The sequence below is a fragment of the Arachis hypogaea genome, chromosome 6 (genome assembly GCF_003086295.3).
Source record: "Arachis hypogaea cultivar Tifrunner chromosome 6, arahy.Tifrunner.gnm2.J5K5, whole genome shotgun sequence".
NCBI classification, from domain to species: Eukaryota; Viridiplantae; Streptophyta; class Magnoliopsida; order Fabales; family Fabaceae; genus Arachis; species Arachis hypogaea.
The window spans coordinates 763,496-789,457 of NC_092041.1; the positions used below are offsets into that span (position 1 = coordinate 763,496).

Genomic DNA, 25,962 nt, shown 5'->3' on the forward strand with positions numbered 1-25,962 from the left:
ATAAGTAGCAGCCCATGTGAATGTATCAATAAGTAATTGGTCACTCTTTTTTTGTTTTTTCCCAAAGATATTTTAAATTTCTTTAATGAAAAATAGCACATCGTCCATTAGGCCGCGTTTGTTTCTGAGAATAAGATAAGACAATAAGATAGAATAAGACAGACACAAAATTTTGTATTATTATATTTTATTTGGTGATAAATTAAAATAAATTATGAAAATTTAATTTATTTTTATTTTTTTTCATTTAAAAAATTTGAGATAAAAAATACAATTATAAAAAATTTAACAAAAATAATAAAAAAAATTAAAAATAAGTTGTGTTCCTTATTAGTGTCTCGGTATCCTTTTTTTTAGAATAGATACAAAATACACTAATTCAGTGTTTTTAAACATATTGTCTATGTCCATATCTCTTCTGCCAAACACAATTTTATGTCTCTATATTTCTATCTCAGTATCCTGTTTCTATAAACAAACGCAATCTTACATCTAGGACAAAGAAGAAAGAAAGGTAGTATTTTTCTTAAAAGAGAGATTAATACAAGTTTATGGAGTATTATTATTAACAGAGATGGTATTAAATCATGTTTACATATATATAGCCAAACACTAGAATCAAGGAACTACTACAAGTAATAATCATAATGGATGAAGGAGGTAGTTCCAGAGCGGGAATTCGTAGGATTAGTAGTACTAATTTTAGAGAGAGTTTCAAGAACATGTTGATAGAAAGTTCTTCATCACTTTGGAGTAACGATACCACCGGCGTGGAGATGTTTCCCAACAACTTCTCTTTTCACCAAGAAGATGAGGAAGATGATGAGGAAGCTCTCAAATGGGCTGCCATTCAGAAACTACCTACGGTTGCGCGGATGAGGAGAGGGTTGCTGGCCACCCCTGAAGGGGTGGCCGACGAGGTGTGTATACCAAAACTTAGGTTGCAAGAAAGAAGAGCTTTGCTTGAGAGATTGGTTAGAGTTGCTGGTCAAGAGGATACAGAGAAGTTCTTCCTCAAACTCCAGGATCGTATTGAAAGGTAATAAGGTTCAAATTCACTTGCAGTCGACTTCAAGTGAAGTTAATAGCCGAGAGCTGTTAAATGAAATTTAGTCAAATCAGTCAAATCATTTAACGATTTTTGATTATCAACTTCACGTGAAGTCGACTGCACTAAGGTAATAATTAAGAAAGTATTTCTTTCAATATTTTAATTATGAAAATTATTATTTGTATACTAAAATAAATTATCATGTATTTTGTGTATACATACATATTATTTAACTATTTTTAATATATATTTTTTATTTTAATATATATTTTATACTAATAATTAATTTTAATAATTAATTTTAATATACATCTAATATAATTATTTTATTACATTATTATTTGTTTTCAAAACTAATAGTTTTTTAGTCCATGCCATGAAAAATATGAGCATGGATAATTTTAAACATGTAAAATGTAAATTAACTCAATATTCACTAAAATTGATTTTTTTTTTTCAAAAATTATCCTATGTGATGGAAGAGCTATCGTATTAGTTTATATTTTCCATAGTTAAAATATTATCATTCATCTTTTTGTCAGAGAAAATAGTTTATTATAAGATTATAGAGTAAATTATTATTAATTGAATTTAATAAATGTGCCTTTTGTTGTGAGAAATGTTAGGATTTAATACTTTTTATCAATATTAATTAATACTTTAAATTAATACTTTATTTTTATACTATTATAATTTAAAATTTAAAGTTTAAAATTTAGTATAAAAATATTTTTGTATTTTTTTAACAAGAAAGTCCAACAAAATAAGTGAAATAAAAACAACCACAAACAAATAAAGAAGTTAAAAAAGAAAAAAATTATAAAAAAATGATAAATTTTGTTAGTGATGTATCATTAGTCTTTTGTTATTGGATTTCATGGATGAGCTCTATCTTTTTGTTCTTATTTCAGGGTTGGTATTACTCTTCCAACAATAGAGGTCCGATTTGAGCATTTGAAGGTGGAAGCAGAAGTTCATCTAGGAACTCGAGCTTTGCCTACCTTCGCTAACTTCATACTCAATATAGTGCAAGTAAGATATGCATGGAAATAGTTTTTTTTTTTTCATTCAATTGTTTTATCAAATGTGATATTTTATTATATACTTTTTAAGTGAAAAGATAAAAATACGAATGAAAATGTTGAACAATTGAAACAAAAAATGAGAGAATTTATTTCTCCTTACATAAACGTGTGATTGAAATATTTTAGGAACTGGACTTTTTTTTTTGGTCTCCAATGTAAGAGTAAATTTTAATCACACTAACTAGACTTAAATACCATATACATGATCACCATAAAATCCTTAGAAAACTGATTCTTTTTGTGTTTTCAATTTAGAAGAAATTCATATGAAGGAATTCTAATACACATTTTCTGTTTGTGAATAGGGTTTATTAAGAACCCTTCATGTAATTCCCACCAGGAAGCAACGCATAACTATTCTCCAAGATGTTAGTGGAATTATAAGGCCAGCCAGGTAATAAAAGTATAGAAATTATTGTTCCAATTAATGAGATTGACATTATCACTGATAATTAGGGCCGTTCATTATTTGGTTAATCCAAAAACAAACCTGTTTTTGAGTTAGTCAAAAATATAATTTGGTTAATTAATCAAATTGATTTTATATGATAAAACTGTTTATTAACCGATTAGAAAATTAAAAAACTGATTTAAAAAAAAATCGATTTTTTACATAAAAAATTGGATTAAAAAAAATCGGTTTTTAACTGATTAAAAATGATTTTAATCGGTTAAAAACCGTTCTTTTGTAAAAAATCGGTTAATCAATTTGAACACAAGAATTGTATAAAATTTAGTTTTGATTTTGGTTAACCGATTAAAAACCGATTTTTAAAATTTGGTTTTAGTTAACCACTATTTAATAATATGGATATAATTTTTAAAATTGTTTTATTAAATTGGTTAACCAAAATATGATTATAATTTTTTAACCGGTTAACCATAATTTGGTTATTTTATGAACACCCCCGGTGATAACAATTCCACTTGTTCATGTACAGAACAACATTGCTTCTGGGAGCCCCTGGCTCTGGGAAGACTACACTCCTCTTGGCTTTGGCAGGGAAACTTGATTCAAAACTAAAGGTTAAATTTTAATGTCTACTTGGGATGAATTTTAAAATATTATAAATGAAACTAAGTGATTGTAAAAGTTCTTGGAGCACATGAAATGAATCTAATTATGAAGATGTGACTTATTGTTGATCAGTTCAATGGTAAGGTTACTTATAACGGTCATGAGATGAATGAATTTGTACCTCAAAGAACAGCTGCATATGTCTCTCAGCATGATCTTCATATTGGAGAAATGACTGTTAGAGAAACACTAGCCTTCTCAGCAAGAGTACAAGGAGTTGGAATTCGTTATGGTTAGTACCCAACACATACATGGTTTTGTTTCTTTGTCAAGAAGAGTTCTTCTATCTAATGCAAAATTGAATAAAGTGCTAAAATATGTTTGGCATTTATATCTGTAGACTTGCTAGAAGAGGTGTCTAGAAGAGAAAAAGAAAAAAATATTACTCCTGATCGAGATGTTGATGTCTATATGAAGGTATATATACTTGTTTTCATTGCATCGCTTAGGTAGCATTTGGTGGAGAGACAGAGACGGAAAGACTGAGAGACAGAGACTAAGAGACAGACATTAAAATAAATCTCAGTATTCTATTTGGTGCAAAATGGGAGACAGAAATTGAAACATGAATGAAACTCTAATTTAATTTGCACAAAGGGTAAAATTGAAATTAATTAATTGAAATGAAGATATTTTAGGTATAAAATGTTATCAAAGTTTCAGTCTCCATCTCTAAAAATTTTAGTCTCCTGTGTCCCTACTTTTTGGAAGTACTGAAATTTTGGGGACAGAGACAGAAATTTTAGTACTAGTCTCTGAACCAACAAACATGATACTATGTTACAGTCTCCCAATATCTGTCTCAGTACCTCAAAACAAACGCTATCTTAGTCTTTCTTAAATTTTGTTGAAAATAATGTTAGCAAAATATTCTCTTATATTTTTATCATATTGAGGTTGATCAACTAGTTAAACTTTTGATTTATTATGATCAGGCTGTAGCAACAGAAGGCCAGAAGACAAATTTGATTACAGATTTTATTCTAAAGGTAAAAGCTATTTCACTGTAAGGTTTTCTCTGGTAATCATGAAGTCATTTTGTGTTTATTTTTTGATTGTTTCAATTCATGTTTTCAGGTTTTGGGACTAGAAGTATGTGCTGATACTATTGTAGGAAATGCAATGCTAAGAGGTATTTCTGGTGGGCAAAGAAAACTTCTTACAACAGGTAAAACAAGAACAAGCTAGATTTCAATCATTAATGTCTAATTATTACAAACAAGAATCTAATTTTAGAAATATTGTATATATACAAATATAGGAGAGGTGCTGGTTGGATCAGCTAGAGCTCTTTTCATGGATGAAATATCTACTGGTTTAGATAGCTCAACAACTTTTCGAGTAGTGAACTCACTGAAGCATCTCATCCACTCTCTTAAAGGAACTGCCCTTGTCTCACTCCTTCAACCAGCACCAGAGACTTACAATCTTTTTGATGACATTATTCTACTCTCTGATGGCCACATTGTATACCAAGGTCCCCGTGAACATGTTCTCGAATTTTTCGCCTTCATGGGCTTTAAATGTCCTGAGAGGAAAGGAGTTGCAGACTTTTTGCTAGAAGTAATAAATTTGAATAATGTGTTTTTTTTTTTTTATCCATAATCTGCATTATTTAATTTGATCTACACAAATTTATTATGATATGTTATAATAGGTGACATCAAGGAAAGATCAGGAACAATATTGGGTACACAAAGATCATCAACCTTATGAATTTGTGACAGCAAAAGAGTTTGCTGAAGCACTGCATTCATTCCATGTTGGGATAAGCATTGATAATGAACTTGCTACACACTTTGACAAGTCTAAAAGCCACCCAGCTGCTTTGGCAACCAAACTTTATGGCATAGGAAAATGGGAACTCTTAAAAGCATGCTTCTCTAGAGAATACTTACTAATGAAGCGCAATTCATTCATTCACATCTTCAAGCTTTGCCAAGTAAGTTTTGTTTTGCCATTGCAAGGTTTCATGTTCTTTTTCAGTTAGTCCATTCCTAACTTTATACAACATGCTTTAGATTGTTGTAGTGGCCTTCATTGTAATGACGATTTTCTTCCGGACTAATATGCATCGAGATTCTGTGGTGGATGGTGGTATATATGTTGGTGCAATGTACTATTGCATTCTTCTGATTGTGCTAAATGGATTTGCTGATCTGACTCTGACAATTTCTAAGCTTCCTATGTTTTACAAGCAAAGAAACCTTCTCTTCTTCCCTTCATGGGTATATGTTCTCCCTGAGTGGATCCTAAAGCTTCCCATAACTTTCACAGAAGTGGGAATTTGGGTAGTTCTTACTTACTATGTAATTGGTTTTGATCCAGATGTTGGAAGGTAAAACAGCTCTATTTTCAAATCTTTACATGCAATAACCAATTTCAATTCTAAGTTGCTTACATGGCTGCATATATGTCTCTACTTTGTGCAGATTCTTTAGGCAGTTCCTTCTTCTTGTACTTGTTAACCAGATGGCTACTGCCGTATTCCGATTTATTGCAGCACTTGGTAGTAAAGTGGCTTTCACAATTGGCTCATTTACATTGAGCATCCTTGTTATAGTGAGTGGTTTCATCTTGTCAAAAGGTATAATAGATACCAAAAGTTATTTTTATTTGACAAACATCAATGATTCTTTCTTCACTTGTTGCTTAGATACAAACTATTTCAAGAATGTTCTGTCCCTATTTTTGTCTATATCTCCATAACCAAATATCTTATTGTTCTACATTAACTTAATTTTGTTTGCTTATTTTGTTTACTTGATGAACACAGATAACATGAAAAAATGGTGGTTATGGGGATTTTGGGCATCACCTATGATGTATGGACAGAATGCCATTGTAAATAATGAGTTTCTAGGCAAGAAATGGAGACATGTAAGTCTAATTTAGATTAAGTCATTCCATCTCTTCACCAATGAAATTGTGTTTTCACAAAATGATACAAACCATATAATATTTGGATATATTTTGTGATGCAAGGTTCTGCGTAACTCCACAAAACCACTAGGAATTGAAGTTTTGAAGTCCCGAGGATTCTTCACACAGTCAAATTGGTATTGGATAGGTGTTGGGGCATTGATTGGATATACAATAGTGTTCAACATTGGTTACATCCTTGCTCTTGCTTTCTTGAGTCGTGAGTTCCTTCGCGCCGTTTTTCACAGCAATCAAGCTCTTATATAGTAGATGAGATGGACTAATGTTACAAATTGATCATGCAGCAATTGTGCAGCAACATGGTGTTAAGTCAGAGCAATCTAAAAGCAATGAGCAGAATGCTCAAAAAGAAGGTGGAGTGGAGAACAATCATAACAGAAAGACAGGAATTATTCTTCCTTTTGAACCATGTGCCGTTACATTTGATGAAATAACTTACTCTGTTGATATGCCACAGGTGTGGAAAAGCACTTTGATCATAGTTCTTAGCTATTTTGAAAGTATAATTTTACTGAATTCTTGCACTGAATTATAGGAAATGAAGATCCATGGTGTTCTTGAGGACAGATTATGCCTTTTAAAGGGTATCAGTGGCACTTTTCGGCCCGGTGTTCTTACTGCTCTAATGGGTGTCACTGGTGCTGGCAAAACAACTTTGATGGATGTACTCTCTGGTAGAAAAACCGGTGGATATATCGGCGGAAGCATCACAGTTTCTGGTTATCCAAAGAATCAAGAAACCTTTGCAAGAATTTCTGGATACTGTGAACAAAATGATATCCACTCGCCAAACGTCACTGTATATGAATCATTGGTCTACTCAGCATGGCTTAGATTGTCTGCTGAAATCAATGCTGAAACCAGGAAGGTTAACCACAAATCTCTTCACTCCATGCAAAAAAAAAAAAATAGTTGATCTCATTTATCACTTTACTAAGTTTGGAAATGACTAGTTCTTGCAGATGTTCATTGAACAAGTCATGGAACTTGTGGAGCTGAATCTAATAAGGAATGCAATAGTTGGATTGCCAGGTGTTAATGGTCTCTCAATGGAGCAGCGCAAAAGGTTGACTATTGCAGTTGAGTTGGTGGCTAATCCTTCTATAATATTCATGGATGAACCAATTTCTGGGCTTGATGCAAGGGCTGCTGTCATTGTTATGAAAGCAGTTAGGAACATAGCAGATACTGGAAGAACAGTAGTTTGCACCATCCATCAACCTTGCATTGATATATTTGAATCTTTTGATGAGGTCTAATAGACAGAGTAAAATGTTGTGGCAACTAGCAAATTTAATTTTTGTTTGCTTTCATTAATTTGTTTCTAATATTTAATTTTCACCAAGTGCAGCTTTTCCTAATGAAAGTAGGAGGACAAGAAATATATGTGGGGCCACTTGGATATCAGTGTTCTCATTTAATCAATTACTTTGAGGTAGCACTTAAAAATTTAGGAACATTGTAGTTTTATCTTGCTAAAGTATTCACTCATGTTAACACTTTTTTCTCTTAAAAGGAAATTCAAGGTGTCTGCAAGATTAAAGATGGTTATAATCCAGCTACATGGATGTTGGAAGTAACTTCTTTAGCAAAAGAAATGGAATTGGGAATTGATTTTGCTCAGGAGTACAAAGATTCATCGCTGTATAGGTATTTTTCTCTTTTGTATAAATATTCAAAGGTAAAAACTCAGGTGAAGTCGACTTCACGTAAAGTTGATATCTAAAAGTCGTTAGATGAAAATTTAGTTAAATCAGTCAAATCATTTAACGGCTCTCAAGTATCAACTTCACGTGAAGTCGAGTTTCCACCATATTCAAATGGTTATTTATCTAAACTGGCCCATGTCATTTGTTTCAGGAGAAACAAAGAACTTATTAATCAATTAAGTATCCCAGTTGAAGGTTCTAAGGACCTTTATTTTCCTTCCAAGTACTCAAGGTCCTTTTTCACTCAATGCATGGCTTGCTTATGGAAGCAACATTGGTCTTATTGGCGAAATCCTCCATACACTGCTATAAGATTTCTCTACACCATTGCTGTTGCCCTGTTGTTTGGAACCGTCTTTTGGAACCTTGGATCCAAAATGTAAGACAGACAAAATTGGAAACTAACAAAATCTAATTTATAAAGCTCTTTATATATTTCATAATCATTATATTGCAGTGAAAAACGACAGGATCTTTTCAATGCTATGGGATCCATGTATGCTGCTGTTCTTCTTCTTGGTATTAGGAATTCTAGTTCAGCACAACCATTGGTGTTTGTGGAAAGAACAGTGTTCTATAGGGAAAAAGCTGCTGGAATGTACTCAGCTTTTGCATATGCTTTTTCTCAGGTAAGTAATTTAAATTTGTAATTTTAACTTCCTCACTTGTATATAGTTTATGTGTTTATTTTGCTTTTGTGTTAATATATAATTTAATTCGTTGTTAATATTTTTTTTACAGGTTGTGATTGAACTCCCTTATGTCCTTTTACAAGCTGTGGTGTATGGCATTATAGTTTATGCAATGATTGGTTTTGAGTGGACAGTGACTAAGGTTTTCTGGTACTTATTCTTCATGTACTTCACTTTCTTGTACTTCACCTATTATGGCATGATGGCTGCAGCAATGACCCCAACTCCACCAATTGCTGTTATACTTTCATCTGGATTCTATCAAGTGTGGAATCTTTTCTCAGGATTCGCAATTCCACGACCAGTAAGTTATTAGGATAATTGTTGAGGAAAAATGTTGGTGATATATATAGTGTAAAATGCTGTGTCTAGTTATAAATGGTCAAATTCGACGTGAAAGATGACTCATTCTTTAAATTGGCACCCAAAAAATTTTTTTTAATCAAATTCGTCTTTTAAAGATTTTAAGTTAGTCACATTAATTATTCCATCATTCTAATCACAGTACACCTGACCGTCTTAATTGGCTGTTAACATGATAAGTTTATGCAATCAGATCAACACAACCTTAAATTGAAGGACTTTGAGGTATTAAAATCTCTCAATTTGAGATTGATTTGATCTAATTTTATAAACTTATTATGTTACTATCCAATTAGGACAGTCAAGTCTATTGTTATGTTTTACTTAACATGCCATACCAACAAATTTTAATGCCATGAACAATAGAAATAATTAAAGGACTAATGTGATTAATTTAAGATAAGCAAATTTGCTTAAAAAAATCTTTTAAGAACCAATTTAAAAAACAAATAATTTTCAGGAACAAATTTGCCCATTAACTAATTATTAAATATGTACATATAAATATAACGGGTCTGTTCACAAGTATCTTTAAAAATATAAAAACAAAAAAAAACTTTATAAAAAAGAAGTTGATTTTTTTGTGTATTTAATATCATTGAAAACTTCAGCGGTTTATATGTTTTCTATCCAATCTTTCTATTTTTTGCACTTTTAACAAATGTCCTACTTGTCACCAAAACCTTGAACATAATTAAACATCTCATTATTAACCAGTTATAGAGCACAAAACTAGATTATGCTTTACAAATTTATAGAATGACATTCTAATTGAGTAATTGTATAAACCTTTCAGTCTGAAATAATTATGCATATCAGTTATGAAAATGATTAAAATAATTTAATTTTAGATCACTTTAAGTGAGAAATATATTGACTATTTATTTTATTTGTATACTTTTAAGTGAAAATGACCATATATTTTAATGTGTTTCGTATTTTAATATATATTTTATATAAATAACTAATTTGATAATTTTTTTTTTGTACATATCATGATTTTAACATGTTTGTTATTTTATTCCTAAAAGATAACTCACTACTAATTTACTACAATATCATTTGTTATCGAAGAAAACACAATGCATACTAATGTCAAGTATTGAATTATTTCTTAGTCATGATTTAGTTAGATGTGTGGTGCATATTAATTGATGATTCTTTTCCTAAGCATACAAATGCACTACATTATTAGTAGTTTTTTTTGAATCTCGCTAAGAAGTTAATAAAGTATTTGTACAATATGCACAATGGGTTATTTATTTAGCCTAATATGAAGTAAAAAATGAACATCCAGATTAAAATACTACTAATTTCTCAAACACAATATACTCATATTATTCAGAATAACCATTCGGATACCAGGAATAATAAACATCTAATATCCTACTAAATCGAACATCTATATATTCCCATTATACACATTATATAAATATTCTATTCGTTCCTTATACTATTTTTTTTTATTTTTATTTTGGCTTTTGGCTTTTGGTAACAGAGAATTCCTGTGTGGTGGAGATGGTACTATTGGGGAAATCCAGTAGCTTGGACTTTGTATGGATTGGTGGCATCGCAATTTGGAGACATGCAAGACACGATAGACTTCAATGGCAAACCTACAACAGTACAAGACTTCTTGAGAAATTATTTTGGTTTCAAGCACGATTTTTTAGGAGTGGTTGGAGTTGTAATTATAGGGTTTGCAGTTACTTTTGCATTGGTATTTGCCATTGCCATTAAGATGTTTAACTTCCAACGACGCTAACAAATTCAATGGAAGTCAGATTGTGATCGTTAGATATTTAGTATTAGTACTTTAGTAGTAGTGTATTAATGGTAATCCTCATTAATAATAAAAGATTTTGTCTATCATGTGTCTTAAGAATATTTTTAATGTGGAACTTTATTCAATTTTTTCTTATGATAAAAAAATAACTATATAAATTTTTGTATCATAAATAGTAAGTAAAGACTAAAAGAGTCCCATTTTTTTTTTCTGATCTCTAATAGAAGAGAGAAATTTTGATTTTCATTATAATTTTACTTATTTAATAAATTAAAATAAAATAAATTAATCTAGTTATTAAATTATTGTTTTTGCAATAATATTATTAAAATTTATAAATTTTAAAAAAATCTATTAAAAAATAATAATATACGAAAAGATTATAACTTCGTAATTAATGAGAATAAGTATATAATAATAATTGTCAACGAGTTATAACAATGGTATAGTCTCTCCATATTCAATTAAGAAGTTGCGGGTTCGAATCTCTTATCTTTGGTAAAAAAAAAAAAATACATAATGTTGAGTTAAGAATGTAAATTAATTTATAATGATAACAAATATTAATTTATTGGGTTAAACACCCAATTGGATTCGATTGTTTCATGGGCCTTAGGCCCCGTTTAGTATAAAAAAAAAGATTCGATTGTTTCATTTAAATGGGGTAGGCCGAAACAATTGAGTAGCAGTCCAAACCAATAAAACAAAGCAATCAAATGTGTTGAATGGATATTAAATCCATAACCAAGCCCAATACAAATTGAAACAAAGAAAAATTTTCAATAAAACTAAGTTTTAGCATGCTTTAAATCAGCTAAACACTTGAAAGAGAGAGTGCTTCACCTTCAAGCTCATATACACCTGTTCTTTCGAGAAATTTAAGACGTATTTAATTTATTTTTTCATTTTATATTTTTATTTTTAGTCTCTTATTTTTAGAATTTAATAAAAAAATAAGATTATTTTTTATTTATAAAATTTAAAAAATAAAAAACATTAAAAATAAAAATAAAAAAATCCACGCTGCCCTTAATTACCAAAGGTACACTAATTATTTCAAGAGCAAATGATTTGTTCTGATCAATGCAACTTGATATTAGTAGGTCGAAATTATTCAATTGGTGGGGAACCTGAATCTATTAACTTTGAGCACGTTTCCTGATTGAATTATTTGAATAAAGAAAAGGTCAATCCAGTCTTTAGGGAATTCTGTATAACGAAGAAGTCAAGAGTAGACAATTGGGCATGGAGGCTTAATTAATTAGCTTAATTAGCTTGTTTTTGTGTGGCTGCTGAAATTACTTTCAGTGTGTACGTACATTTCAAGTTAAGGAAAAGGATCATATAGCAGTATATAGGTAGTGATCTGAAATTTGTGTATATGTTATATGGTCAGATATTAGCTAAATATTTTAAATGGTGAAAACTCAGGTGAAGTTGATACTTGAGAGTTGTTGAATGAAAATTTAGTTAAATAAGTCAAATCATCTAACGGCTCTCAGCATCAACTTCACGTGAAGTCGACTTCACTTGAGTTTCCACCATTAAATATAAGCTTCCATTTTATGTTGATTTTATATTCATCTTGTAAATAAATAATTATTATACAAAGATATGAATAGATATAACTTATAAAAATAAATAAAATTTAAATATTAGTATAAGCAATGAAAATAAATTGATATGTACAAAAAATAATATATAAAATTATTAAAAATAAAAAAATTAAAATATTTTATAATTATGCATATTTTTTATGATAAATATTTGTGTTTATATAAAATATATTTATTAACGATAAGATTTTTAGTAGAATAATTTAACTTTCTGAATGGGTTTTGTCGTGTGGTGAGTAAGGGTGATAATGGATAGGATAAGGTAGGATTTGAAACCAACTTTAATTTTACATGCGGGTTGAGAATATTTCAATTTTAACCTTATCTTTTCTTAGTCCACAGGTACATAACTTTACTCGTAGATTATAAAAAAGATGTAATATTATTATATAATTTGATGATAAATTTTTTTTTGGTGACATAATTTAATGATAATTTAAAATAGAACTAATTTTTATGTAAAAAAAATATTAAATTATCAATTAATGATATTTTTTTAGTAGTTAAAAATTTTTTATATTTAATAAAAAACATTTTATTTAACATCTACTTAAAACATATATATATATATATATATATATATAAAAGATGGTGAATTCTATCCTACCCTCTTTGAAATAACATGTAAGTTACCCTTCATGATGTGTCACACTTTAATTAGTCATTAACTTAACTATAGTTGGGTTATTTTGTAATTTATTATTTTAGATAGGTAATTGTATAATTTTTTAAAATATTAAAATTTTATCCCGTTTATTGAAGCACGTTCTCACACAATCTCTTTCTACAGTGCATCATTGAATTCTCATGGCTCGTAACTTCTCCGTTCTTCCCATTATAGCCAGCACCCACTTCATTTCTATCTCTTGTCCTCTCACTCAATCCCCTTTTTTTTGCCATGACCCAGGAATCACTCCTTACTAACATCAACATCATTAATGGTTAGTTCAGTTATTAAATTTTTTCATTAAAAAATATATATTTATTTAATTACATGATGGAATATATATTCATATGTAAAATATAATATAATAAAATTAATCTATTCAAAATACTTAAAGTATATTTAAAGTCATGAACATATAAATATAATAATAAAATTTGTACTGTAACCAAGTAAACATATTTTTTATCATACATAAATTATTTAAAAAATAAATATATTATTAAAATTAATAATACAAATTTAAAATAATAAAATCTAATTTGTTTACTGTATTTTTTATAATATTTTCATTTTTTAATTTACAATTTATTAGTACTTTATTATTTAATTAATGATTAAACAAATTATTTTTATAAAAAATTATTTTTTATATTATCTTAAAGAAAAGACCAATATAATAGTTTAAAAAATAACGTAAAAATAAAATTTTAAATAAAAATATTTAATATTAAAATTTTTAAATACAAAAATAATTTGTATAAATATTTAAAAGATAAATATAAATATATGCATAAAATAAATAAAACAGATAAAATGGGAGTACTCATGAGAAATAAATATTTATTTTTGTCTTTTTTATTTATTTTAAACATATATTTTATATTTATATCTTGAATATCTATACAATTTATTTTTGTATTTAAAAATTTTAATATTAACTATTTTTTATTTAAATATCATTTTTACATTAATTTTTAAACTGTTATATTGGTCTCTTCTTTAAGATTATACAAAAAATAATTTCTCATAAAAATAATTTATTTAATTATTAATTAAATAATAAAATATTAATAAATTAAAAATTAAAAGTATAAAAATACTATAAAAAATACTTGTAAGAAAGTTAAATTTTATCATTTTAAATTTGTGTTATTAATTTTAATAATTTAGATTTTTTAAATAATTTATGTATGATAAAAGATATATTTACTTGTTTAGAGTACAAATTTTATTATTATATTTGTATATTCCTGATTTTAATTATACTTTTAAGTACTCTGAATAGATTTATTTTATTATATTATATTTTACATATGAATATATATTCCATATATTATTTTTAATGAAAAAATTTAATAACCAAACTAACCATTAATTATGTTGGTAAGGAGTGATCCATGAAAAAAAAGGGGATTGAGTGAGAGGACAGGAGATAGCAATGAAGTCTACGCTGGCTATACTGGGAAGAACGGGAAAGTTACAAGCCATGGGAATTCAACGACTCGTTAAGGAATGATGCACTGTAGAAAGAGATTGCGTGCAACTAAGTTAGCTCTGCTTACCAGGTAGAATTTTAATATTTTAAGAAGTTATACAATTACCCATCTAAAATAATAAATTACAAAATAACCTAACTATAGTTAAGATAATAACCAATTAAAGTGTGACACATCATGAAGGGTAACTTACATGTTATTTTAGAGGGAGTTGGGTAGAATTCACCAGATACGAATTCGTCCAATAAATTTAAAGTTCAATCCAAATCCTACTCGACTCATCCAAAAATTTTATTTACATTTTATTTTACTTACTGTAAATTAAATTGACAATTCTATTTGATCAAATAGAATCAAATTTTATATTGGTAGGTAAAGTGCATATTACCATCCTACCAGTGAGTGAATGAAATAAGCGCTGATGAAATTTGTAAAAGGTCAGCTTGTTGACATTCACAAATATGCTACATCACATCACATCACATGGTTTCCAAGTTTTATTTATTTATTTATTTATATTTTTTATGTCCTGGTGGCCGCACTTTTTATAGGGGGCGTTTGTATTGACATCACTGAATATGTAATCTCACGCACTATTATTCTATGATGATCCTGATTATTAGTTATTAGATTATTCTTAATTTATCAAGGTACAAAACTATGACCTTTTTTTTCTTTCGACAAGACAAAGCTATGACTTTATTAGGTTTTAAAGTAGTTAAGAAATATTATCAATTGAGCACATAAATTAGTAGTAACACGATGTCAGTACTTAGTATACTTTAAAATATAAAATAGTGCGTCAATTTTGACTAATCAAATTAAACATATAATATTTGTAAACAAAATAGTTATAGCAGATTAGCAGTTTATATTTTACCATATATGCATTATTAATTTTATTCTTTATTATTAACTCTTTGTTAAATTAGGCTTAAATTTAGAAAATAAAATATTTATTACTTTGATTAATTTCTCTTTTATTATTATTACACAATTTATTAGTAAATAAAATAGTGACTTAATACTTACCAATCTTCTAGTATTCTTTAATTTTGTTTGCATTGCTTTTCTTTTTTTAGGCCAGATACATTATATAGGATATTAATATATTATTTGTTGACTTATTGTTAATAATAATTAATTATTATATTTTAAATATATATATAAAAAATATATTTAAAAAATACATCTATAAAGATATTTTTATTAGATACAGTTATAAAAAAAGATAATTTTATTAGACACATCTATAAAAATATTTTCATTAAACACAATCATAAACAAGAATTAACAGAAATTGACAAAAATACATATTAGTAACGTAACGGGATTAGTTTACTCTTGTTTTATATTTAAAAGAAAATGAATTACAACTACAATTTATTTTTGATAGCTATAATCCTCATTTAATTATTTGAAATTTCACTCTCCTGTTCCTTCATTATTCTTATAACACTATCACATCATTGCTTATGTGAATAGCGCGTTAATACACTAATTGTTTATTTACCAAGAAACGAATTAAAATATGAAGAATATTTTGCTCCCTCCTTTTAAACAATACTAAAATGATACTCTCTATTTTTATTTATAAAATATATATTTTTTATAATTTTTAAAAAAATCTTCTTTTTAACTTATATAAATTTTTTTTGTGTTAATAATCTATTTTTTACGAAAATTTTTTAATTTAATATTAAAATAATATACATTAATATCTAAAATTAATAGTAAAATATAAAAAAATTATTAAAAAAATTTTAGTAAAACCACAATTTTAAAATAAAATATTATTGAAGAATATTTTAATAAAAATTAATTTAATTATTAAAAAAATATTTGAAGGATATTTTGATAAAGTATAATTTAATCATTAAAAAATATTTTGATAAATAAATTTTAATTATAAAAAATAAAACTTTTGTTAAAAAATATTTTTGTAAAAAATTATTTAAAAAAAAATTAAAATTCACGTAAGTTAATACAAAAATTATAAAATAAATTAAAGATATTTTTTTAAGAAAATTATAAAAAATACTACATATTTTACAAAATAAAAAATATCATTTTAATATCTCTAAAAAAAATTAGAATTTTCTCTAAAATATATTATTTCTTAACATTGAGAAGAATACATAATCAATGATGTCATCAGTCATCACCTCAGCTACATGCATGAGCTGGCTAATTTTCCATAATCTATATTACAATGTAATCTTTATCCCAAAAAATTGTATTATATTTGACCAGTCGGGGATCCTCAACCAACAGAAATTCAACTACATCACGGTTCGATATTCGTAACCACTTCTTTCTTCTCACACACAGTAATCATCCCCCAGCTGTAATAAGATTCTAATTAAAATAAAATAAATAATTGAATACATCGCCGACATCATTTTCGACACCTTTATTGAACATGAAATTAAAGTAAACGAATGAACTGCATCATGCAATGCATAGTTATTCATCTACGTTAAGTAAACCTCTCTTTCTCTCTCTCTCTATATATATATACGCTACACCGTTTTCTTATTTCACATTCAACCATTGAGCAAGGAACTACTACATACCTTTGCCAACAGAAAACAATAACAAAATAAACAAATAGTAACAACATTTGAGAGAAGTAGTTGGCAAGTTTTGGTGGATGGAGGGTGGAGGGAGTTTTAGGATTGGAAGTTCTTCCATATGGAGGAGTACTGATGCTGACGAGATATTCTCCAGCTCGTTCCGGCAGGAGGACGACGAGGAAGCTCTCAAGTGGGCGGCAATTGAGAGACTTCCCACTGTTTCGCGTCTGAGGAAAGGGTTGCTGGCCTCGCCGGACGGCGGAGGAGTTAGTGAGATTGACATAAAGAAGCTTGGGTTGCAAGAAAAGAGACAACTCCTTGAGAGGCTAGTGAAGATTGCTGAAGAGGATAATGAGAAGTTCTTGCTCAAGCTCAGGGATCGTATTGATCGGTAATAATAACAATAACCATCATGAATGCTTGTCGATTCGGTTATTTTTATGGGGAATGCTCCCATAAAACGCGTAAAAGCATAGCATTATTATTGGATGTATTAATGAATCAATTATTTTTAATTTCTTAACAACTTAAAATAAAATCGATTTTTTTATAATAATAACAATAAATCTATTTTTATAGAAATTTAATTGTATTTATAAATTTTTAAGGATTTAAATGTTTGCAAAACAAAAAGTTAGGGATATATTTATTTTTTTATCAAAAAATTTAATAATATTGATTTAGATTGTATAATTTGATCGGATCAAATTGAGTCTAATAATTATAATGCAGATAATTAGGTTTATTATTGTTGCTATAATAAACCGATTTTATTTTGATTTATTAAAAAATAAATTATTAACCGGTTTAATAAAGATATCCAATAATAACATGATACATGTAAACGTCTTAAAAAAATATTTTTAATGTCTTTATTAAAGTGGTCTCCATATATCGTATTTTTATATATTACCAGATATGTTAAATTATTCAATATTTTTTAATTATTAACTTTATATAAAAATAACTATACATGAGTTTTTATCTTAAACTTTATTTCTTATTACATTTCATTTATATGCATATAAGAAGCGATTAATCAATTTTGCATTATTAATGTTAACTTTTATATAGATATTGTACATTATCGTCAAAACTTTCAATCTCCTGCTTATTATTATATTATTCTAAAAAGGAAAAATGCAATTGTCCTAATAGATAATCTTATTATTTTCTTACTTGTATGATGAATTAAAAACCAGAGTTGGAATTGATCTTCCTACAATAGAGGTCAGATTTGAGCACATGAACATTGAAGCAGAAGTTCATGTAGGAACCAGAGCTTTGCCCACCTTCACCAACTTCATGGTCAATATAGTTGAGGTAAGTAGTATATATAGTGAATTGAAGTTTGCTATATATATTGAAGGAGATAGTAACTTATCTAATATTTTGGTTTCATAATTTTTCAGGGACTGTTGAACACTCTTCATGTACTTCCAAGTAGAAGAGAACACATAAATATACTCCAGGATGTTAGTGGAATAATAAAGCCTGCCAGGTATTTGGAATACAAGATAATCATAGTTATTAATTAGCTAACAACTTTTGGAATCAATATACATAATAACATGTTTCAATTTTCCTCTCTCTTCAGAATGACATTGCTTTTGGGCCCACCAAGTTCTGGAAAAACCACACTCCTGTTGGCTCTGGCAGGAAAACTTGATCCAAAATTAAAGGTTAGGACATGAAAAAATACACACACAAATCATTTTTTTTTTAATTTGGTCTAGCAAATAATTAAGTGTTGCTTCTGTATCAGTTCAATGGAAAGGTGACCTATAATGGACATGGGATGAATGAGTTTGTGCCCCAAAGAACTGCTGCATATGTGAGTCAAAATGATCTTCATATTGGAGAAATGACTGTCAGAGAAACACTAGCTTTCTCTGCAAGATGCCAAGGAGTTGGACCTCGTTATGGTTAGTCCAAATTAAATTATGCTTTTTCTTTCTTATTTTGCTCATAGTTTCAGCAAAGAAGAGTGCTAGGGTCAGCAGATTTTGTGATTTATAGCTATCAATTAACCATCATTAGTATTTTTAATGGTGTGAAATTACATCTAATGGTGTGAGATTACTCACTTTTCTTTTTCTGGTTAAGTGCTTTTGCTGGTTAAGTGTTAGCCAAATTTTAAAATTTTAATAAAAGTGCTAGCCCCTAAACTTTCTCTTAAAGAAATTTAACATTGAAAACAAATGTTGACCGTTGACTTTTGCCAATGTCTAATACTTTTGGCATTTTGCAGACCTGCTAGCAGAATTGTCAAGAAGAGAAAAAGAGGCCAATATCAAGCCTGATCCAGATATTGATGTCTACATGAAGGTAAAAGATAAATTAGTTATCTTGAAACTACTTGTTTTCCTTATAAACAGAAATTATTGATAATTACTAGTTAATTGTCTTTTTTTGAATGATAATACTTAGGCTGTAGCAACTGAAGGCCAGAAAGCAAATTTCATTACAGATTATGTCCTAAGGGTAAAGTTTATAATTTCAAAGTCACTCTCTAATCATCATGTACTCATCATAATATTCTGTTCTAAAGTGTTTTGTTTCTTTTCTAAACCTATGCAGATTCTGGGATTGGAGGTATGTGCTGATACTGTGGTAGGAAATGCAATGTTAAGAGGTATCTCTGGTGGACAAAGGAAACGTGTTACAACAGGTAAAACAGAACCAGAGGTTTCAATCTTGAAATGTTTCTTGTTTAATCATCTCAATATATTGATTATGTGAGTGTTTTTTTAATAACAATAAGCTATATAAATATAGGGGAGATGCTGGTAGGACCAGCTAAAGCTCTTTTCATGGATGAAATCTCCACTGGTTTGGACAGTTCAACAACTTTCCAAATTGTGAATTCACTCAAGCAATATGTTCACATTCTCAAGGGAACCGCCGTCATCTCGCTCCTGCAGCCAGCACCAGAGACTTACAATCTCTTTGATGACATTATTCTACTCTCTGATAGCCACATTGTGTACCAAGGTCCCCGTGAAAATGTGCTCGAGTTTTTCGAATCCATGGGGTTTAAATGTCCTGAGAGGAAAGGTGTGGCAGACTTTTTGCAAGAGGTAAGTAGTATCACTATACCTTTCAATTATGTTTACTTGCCAAAATGGTAAGGTTATGTCATTTATGTGATCTTAACTTTGCAAACTATTATTCTGTTATAGGTTACATCAAGGAAAGATCAAGAACAATATTGGGTTCACAAAGATCAGCCATATAGATTTGTCACATCCAAAGAGTTTGCTGATGCATTTCAATCATTTCATGTTGGGAGAAGACTTGGTGATGAACTTAGTACTGAGTTTGACAAGTCTAAGAGCCACCCTGCTGCTTTGACAACCAAAAAATATGGAGTTGGAAAATGGGAACTCCTAAAAGCTTGCTTAGCAAGAGAATATTTACTTATGAAGCGCAATTCATTCGTCTACACCTTCAAGCTTTGCCAAGTATGAAGCTTCTAACTTGGAAAGTTTAATTAGTTAATGCATGTTTTTCATATCCACTTTCTAATTTCTTCATCCTGCCTTCATCAGCTTGCTGTAATGGCAATCATTGCAATGACAATCTTCCTCCGAACGGAGATGCACCGAGATTCAGTGACACATGGTGGTATATATACAGGTGCATTGTTCTACAGTGTTGTGGTGATTATGTTCAATGGTCTGGCTGAGCTTTCTATGGTAGTTTCAAGGCTTCCTGTTTTCTACAAGCAAAGGGAACATCTTTTCTTCCCTTCATGGGCATTTGCTCTTCCTGCATGGATCCTCAAAATCCCAATGACTTTTGTGGAAGTTGGAGTCTGGGTCTTCCTAACCTACTATGTCATTGGTTTTGATCCAGATGTTGGAAGGTAATACAAAGAACTATATTTCAAGCACATTCAAATTTTTTGGACAATGTTTTTTAGTACCAAATACTGATATTAATTCATGTGTCTACTTGATGCAGATTTTTTAGGCAATACCTTCTTCTTGTACTAGTAAACCAGATGGCTTCTTCGTTGTTTCGATTTATTGCAGCAGTAGGTAGAGAAATGACAGTGGCTCTAACATTTGGATCATTTGCTTTAGCAATCCTTTTTGCCATGAGTGGTTTCGTCTTGTCGAAAGGTATCAATAATCATAGATAATAAACAAAACAAAACAAAACAATCTTAGTCTTTATGACATTATGTTCTGTAGTAACATCTTTTGCTTTATGCCTACAGAAAACATCAAAAAATGGTGGCTTTGGGGATTTTGGATGTCACCTATGATGTATGGACAAAATGGGATAGCAAACAATGAGTTCCTGGGGAAGAGATGGGGACATGTATGTTTCTAACTAAAGCATTTGTTCAGCTTTTTTTGCCTTTCTTGTATCACAAGAATGATCTAATGTTTGTTTATGTTGTCTCATGAAAAAGGTTCTACCTGGTTCAAATGAAACTCTAGGAATTCAAGTTTTGAAGTCGCGCGGATTCTTTACTCAGTCTTACTGGTATTGGATAGCTGTTGGAGCTTTGATTGGATACACCTTAATCTTTAACTTTGGTTACATTCTCGCTCTCACTTACTTGGATCGTAAGTTTCTTTCTTCGCCTTAATGTTTACTAAACCAACTTCAGAACAGAAGTTTTGTACTAATATCACAAAATTGATTATGCAGCACTTGGGAAGCATCAGTCTGTAAAATCAGAAGAAAGTAAAAGCAATGAAGAAAATGATGGTAGTAAAAAAGGAACTAATGCTTTGAAGTTCTTGAGACATAGCTTTTCTCATCACTCAAATAGAGGTACTTCATCTCATTAAAACTAAGCCTCTAACAGCTTGTATCTGCATAATATAGTTGATTTACAATTCACATATTGGATTCATTTTACAGTGGTAAACGGAGAGAGTGTAAGTGGAAGCATTACTCCTCATAATAGAAGAGGAATGGTTCTTCCTTTTGAGCCACATTCCATCACCTTTGATGAAGTAACATATGCTGTTGACATGCCACAGGTAATGCAGAAACATAATATTGTATTCAAATTTCAAATCATTATTGTGTAATAACTTTTAAAAGAATCTTTGCACTAAACCTGCAGGCAATGAAGGATCGCGGCGTTGTTGAGGATAGGTTGGTTCTTTTGAAGGGTGTTAGTGGAGCTTTTAGGCCAGGTGTTCTCACTGCTCTAATGGGAGTCACTGGTGCTGGAAAAACAACTCTGATGGATGTACTTGCTGGTAGAAAAACTGGAGGTTATATTGGAGGGAACATCACAGTTTCAGGGTATCCAAAGAAGCAAGAAACATTTGCAAGGATTTCCGGATACTGCGAGCAAAACGATATCCACTCTCCTAATGTAACTGTATATGAATCCTTGCTCTATTCAGCATGGCTTAGATTGTCCCCAGATATTGATGCTAAAACCAGAAAGGTTGGTATATGAATCTAAAGCCTTTAGGCTTTGGTGATGTTACTAATTAAGTTTGAGACTAACTGATTAATGCATGGTTATAGATGTTCATTGAGGAAGTGATGGAACTTGTGGAGTTGAAACCACTAAGGCATGCTTTGGTTGGATTGCCTGGTATTAGTGGTTTGTCCACAGAACAACGGAAAAGGTTGACGATTGCGGTTGAGTTGGTGGCGAATCCTTCTATAATATTCATGGATGAGCCAACTTCAGGTCTGGATGCAAGAGCTGCTGCAATTGTTATGAGAACAGTTAGGAACACAGTTGACACAGGAAGAACTGTTGTCTGTACCATTCATCAGCCTAGCATTGATATTTTTGAATCTTTTGATGAGGTAAAAAACTTGAAAAATAAACATATCAATTTTAATCTGTTCTCTTCTGTTACTGAGTTTATATTCTTTTTCCATTGAAACACAGCTTCTGCTAATGAAGCAAGGTGGACAAGAGATATATGTTGGACCACTTGGGCATCATTCTTCCACTTTAATTAGCTACTTTGAGGTAGAAAATGGAAATGTTATGCAGAAATTTAAAATGAAAAATATTGAATTATATATCTAAAATGAAATAATTTCACTCATATGCACACATTTGTCTTGAAGGGAATCCAAGGTGTTAATAAGATTAAAGAGGGCTACAATCCAGCAACATGGATGCTAGAAGTCACAAATTCAGCTAAAGAACATGAATTGGAGATCGATTTCTCTGAGGTGTATAAAAAATCAGATTTATACAGGTATTTTTCTATTTTAATTTCTACAAGGTGAAAACTCAGGTGCAGTCGACTTCACGTAAAGTTAATAACTGAGAGTCGTTAGATGATTTGACTGATTGGACTAAATTTTCATCTAGCGGCTCTTAGCTATCAATTTGACGTGAAGTCAACTGCACCTGAGTTTTCTAAAATATTGCATAGGATATTTGCTGATTTTGTTTTGGTTCAGGAGAAACAAAGAACTTATTAAAGAATTGAGTACTCCGGCTCCTGGTTCCAAAGACCTTTATTTTCCTACCCAATTCTCAAGGTCCTTTTTCACACAATGCTTGGCTTGCTTGTGGAAACAACATTGGTCTTACTGGCGCAATCCGCTGTACACTGCCATAAGATTTCTTTACTCAACCGCGGTGGCTTTAGTGCTTGGAAGCATGTTTTGGAACCTTGGCTCCACAATGTAAGATCAAACTAGAAACTAGGACATCGTTTCTGCTATAAACTAATGTAATTTGTTTGATATAAAACTAAATCTTCACCCCAATTATTGCAGTAAAAAACAACAAGATCTTTCCAATGCCATGGGCTCCATGTATGCTGCTGTTCTCCTCATTGGTATTAAGAATGCTAATGCCGTGCAGCCGGTGGTTGCAGTCGAGAGAACAGTCTTTTACAGAGAAAGAGCAGCCGGAATGTATTCAGCTTTGCCGTATGCTTTTGCTCAGGCAAGTAATTCTACTCCTCACATAATTAGATAAGACTTAGTTTTTTGTAAAGTAAAAACTCAGGTGAAGTCGATTTCACGTGAAAGCCGTTAGATGAAAATTTAGTCAAATCAGTCAACTCATTTAACGGCTCTCAGGTATCAACTTAACATGAAGTCGACTGCACCTCAGTTTCCACCTTTTGTAAATAATGAATATCTTCCTCTTCTTTTCTAACTTTCATCTTCTTTTGCAGGTTCTAATTGAGGTCCCATATGTTCTTTCACAGGCTCTGGTGTATGGCATTATAGTTTATGCAATGATTGGTTTTGAGTGGACAGTGACTAAGGTTTTCTGGTACTTATTCTTCATGTATTTCACCTTCTTGTACTTCACTTACTATGGCATGATGTCGGTTGCTATGACTCCAAATCAACACATCTCTACTATAGTTGCTTCTGCTTTCTACTCAGTGTGGAATCTCTTCTCAGGATTCATAATCCCAAGACCAGTAAGTTCTCACTTCCTTAGTTGCTATCACATTAAATGGATGCATCTTGCTACTTACAACATTATGAGAAATACTTATAATACTTTGCTAGGTAGACAATGATTTTTGTGAACAATATGAATAATGAGCTCTAAAATTGGTTCAATAGAGTAAAAACACACTACATCTTCAAATTATCCACCTAAATCTTACTATTAGGATAACCATCCGTACACCTAATAAATTGAACGTCCGATATATCCATTGTTTACATTGTTTAATATTTTCATTTTCTACCTATATTTTTCTATTCTTATATTCTCTTGTATTATGTTTAATACGGAGTGCAGAAATATTTATACCCACTTATATTTATCTATTATATTTAAAAATGACATAAAATATGTGGTTATAAATATTTCTAAAGTACATATTAATTCACTTTTTAATTTTTGGTAATTTTTAAAAGAACGGTGTAATATCATTATTTACTAATATATAGTATTTAGAATTTGCTGTTAATGAATTATATTTTTAAAAAATTTAAAAATAAAAAAACAATTCGTCTAGGAAAATTGTATTTTTAAAATATCAAAACTAAAAATACAATTCTCTGTTGACGAATTCACTTTTTAAAAATTGAAAAAAAAAATTGACAATTTATCTCCAACGATTTTATATTTTGTAATTTGTTTTCGACAAATTTTATTTGCCCCATATTTTTTAAAATAACCAACAATCTAATTTTTCAGGATTTCATCTACTAACAAATCATATAAAAAAAATTTTGTCCGCATTAATTGTCCTCTAAAATCATATAAGTATTTCTAGTAATATGGTTAATAAATTTTGAATTTAATATTAATATATATTTTGTTTGCATTGGTCATCAGAGTATTCCAATATGGTGGAGATGGTACTATTGGTTAAATCCAGTGGCTTGGAGTTTGTATGGTTTGGTGGCATCACAATATGGAGATTTGCAAGGAAGCATTGAATCCAATGATGGAAGTAAACCAAAAATTGAAGACTTTTTGAGACATTACTTTGGCTTCAGGCATGATTTATTGGGAGTGGTTGCAGCTGTGGTTGTTGGATTTGGAGCACTTTTTGCATTCTCATTTGCTATATCAGTTAAGACATTTAACTTCCAAAGGCGCTAAGGTTAATGCCATTCAAGATTTTGTTAGAGGATCTTCCACTTAATTAGTTTGTACGGAATGGTCTCATTATATATGTATAGGTATAGCTTTATGTATTCTTTCTTTTTTTTTTAACTAAAGATAGGAGACTCAAATCCACAATCTCTTATTATTTTATTTGTCAATACAAATGTATATCGTATTAACATAAATAGCAAGAATAACATTCGATATAATTCATGAATGAATGATTCGTTCTTTTCTTTTATTATCCAGAAAAAATATATAAATTCTAATACATTTTATTCAATGTATCAAAGTTTGATTCATTTGATGTTAGTGGCTTTCTAATCTATCAAATTAAATTCTAATACATTTTAGTCTAATT

At 29.7% G+C, this 25,962-nt stretch overlaps 2 protein-coding genes across 8 annotated transcripts; both read left to right on the top strand.

Moving 5' to 3' along the window:
• Positions 1 to 464: 464 nt before the first annotated feature.
• LOC112695151 (pleiotropic drug resistance protein 1) lies at positions 465 to 10,790 on the top strand. 7 transcript variants are annotated; one of them, XR_011862038.1, is made up of 23 exons: positions 465 to 1,039; positions 1,963 to 2,083; positions 2,442 to 2,530; positions 3,078 to 3,162; positions 3,287 to 3,446; positions 3,555 to 3,631; positions 4,150 to 4,203; positions 4,292 to 4,382; positions 4,476 to 4,777; positions 4,872 to 5,156; positions 5,236 to 5,552; positions 5,647 to 5,801; positions 5,991 to 6,094; positions 6,200 to 6,356; positions 6,442 to 6,614; positions 6,693 to 7,025; positions 7,111 to 7,410; positions 7,509 to 7,592; positions 7,674 to 7,807; positions 8,018 to 8,245; positions 8,337 to 8,495; positions 8,608 to 8,862; positions 10,420 to 10,790. XR_011862038.1 is itself a non-coding variant. In XM_025747378.3 (23 exons), exons 1-23 carry the CDS (start codon positions 648 to 650, stop codon positions 10,684 to 10,686), a joined length of 4,335 nt encoding a protein of 1,444 aa, XP_025603163.1. In that variant the 5' UTR covers positions 465 to 647; the 3' UTR covers positions 10,687 to 10,790. The 7 variants fall into 7 exon arrangements, 4 of the variants coding, with proteins under 4 accessions (XP_025603163.1, XP_025603165.1, XP_025603164.1 ...); XR_011862039.1 differs by having other exon boundaries at positions 7,120 to 7,410; XR_011862040.1 differs by having other exon boundaries at positions 7,120 to 7,236.
• Positions 10,791 to 16,603: 5,813 nt separating this feature from the next.
• On the top strand, positions 16,604 to 25,837 carry LOC112695152 (pleiotropic drug resistance protein 1). The gene is made up of 24 exons (XM_025747383.3): positions 16,604 to 17,453; positions 18,265 to 18,385; positions 18,475 to 18,563; positions 18,660 to 18,744; positions 18,828 to 18,987; positions 19,314 to 19,390; positions 19,493 to 19,546; positions 19,643 to 19,733; positions 19,841 to 20,142; positions 20,245 to 20,526; positions 20,614 to 20,930; positions 21,029 to 21,189; positions 21,288 to 21,391; positions 21,486 to 21,642; positions 21,728 to 21,853; positions 21,944 to 22,065; positions 22,152 to 22,484; positions 22,568 to 22,858; positions 22,944 to 23,027; positions 23,129 to 23,262; positions 23,471 to 23,698; positions 23,792 to 23,963; positions 24,199 to 24,453; positions 25,326 to 25,837. Exons 1-24 carry the CDS (start codon positions 17,140 to 17,142, stop codon positions 25,593 to 25,595), a joined length of 4,329 nt encoding a protein of 1,442 aa, XP_025603168.1. The 5' UTR covers positions 16,604 to 17,139; the 3' UTR covers positions 25,596 to 25,837.
• The last annotated feature ends 125 nt before the right edge of the window (positions 25,838 to 25,962 follow it).

Coding starts and splice junctions, on each gene's coding strand:
- LOC112695151 (XM_025747378.3), top strand. CDS start 648: ATGGATGAAGGAGGTAGTTCCAGAGCGGGAATTCGTAGGATTAGTAGT. Junction 4,383..4,475: donor AAGAAAACTTCTTACAACAG/GTAAAACAAGAA, acceptor ATACAAATATAG/GAGAGGTGCTGGTTGGATCA. Junction 6,357..6,441: donor TGCTCTTGCTTTCTTGAGTC/GTGAGTTCCTTC, acceptor TTGATCATGCAG/CAATTGTGCAGCAACATGGT.
- LOC112695152 (XM_025747383.3), top strand. CDS start 17,140: ATGGAGGGTGGAGGGAGTTTTAGGATTGGAAGTTCTTCCATATGGAGG. Junction 19,391..19,492: donor ATATTGATGTCTACATGAAG/GTAAAAGATAAA, acceptor GATAATACTTAG/GCTGTAGCAACTGAAGGCCA. Junction 22,859..22,943: donor TTTTTGAATCTTTTGATGAG/GTAAAAAACTTG, acceptor ATTGAAACACAG/CTTCTGCTAATGAAGCAAGG.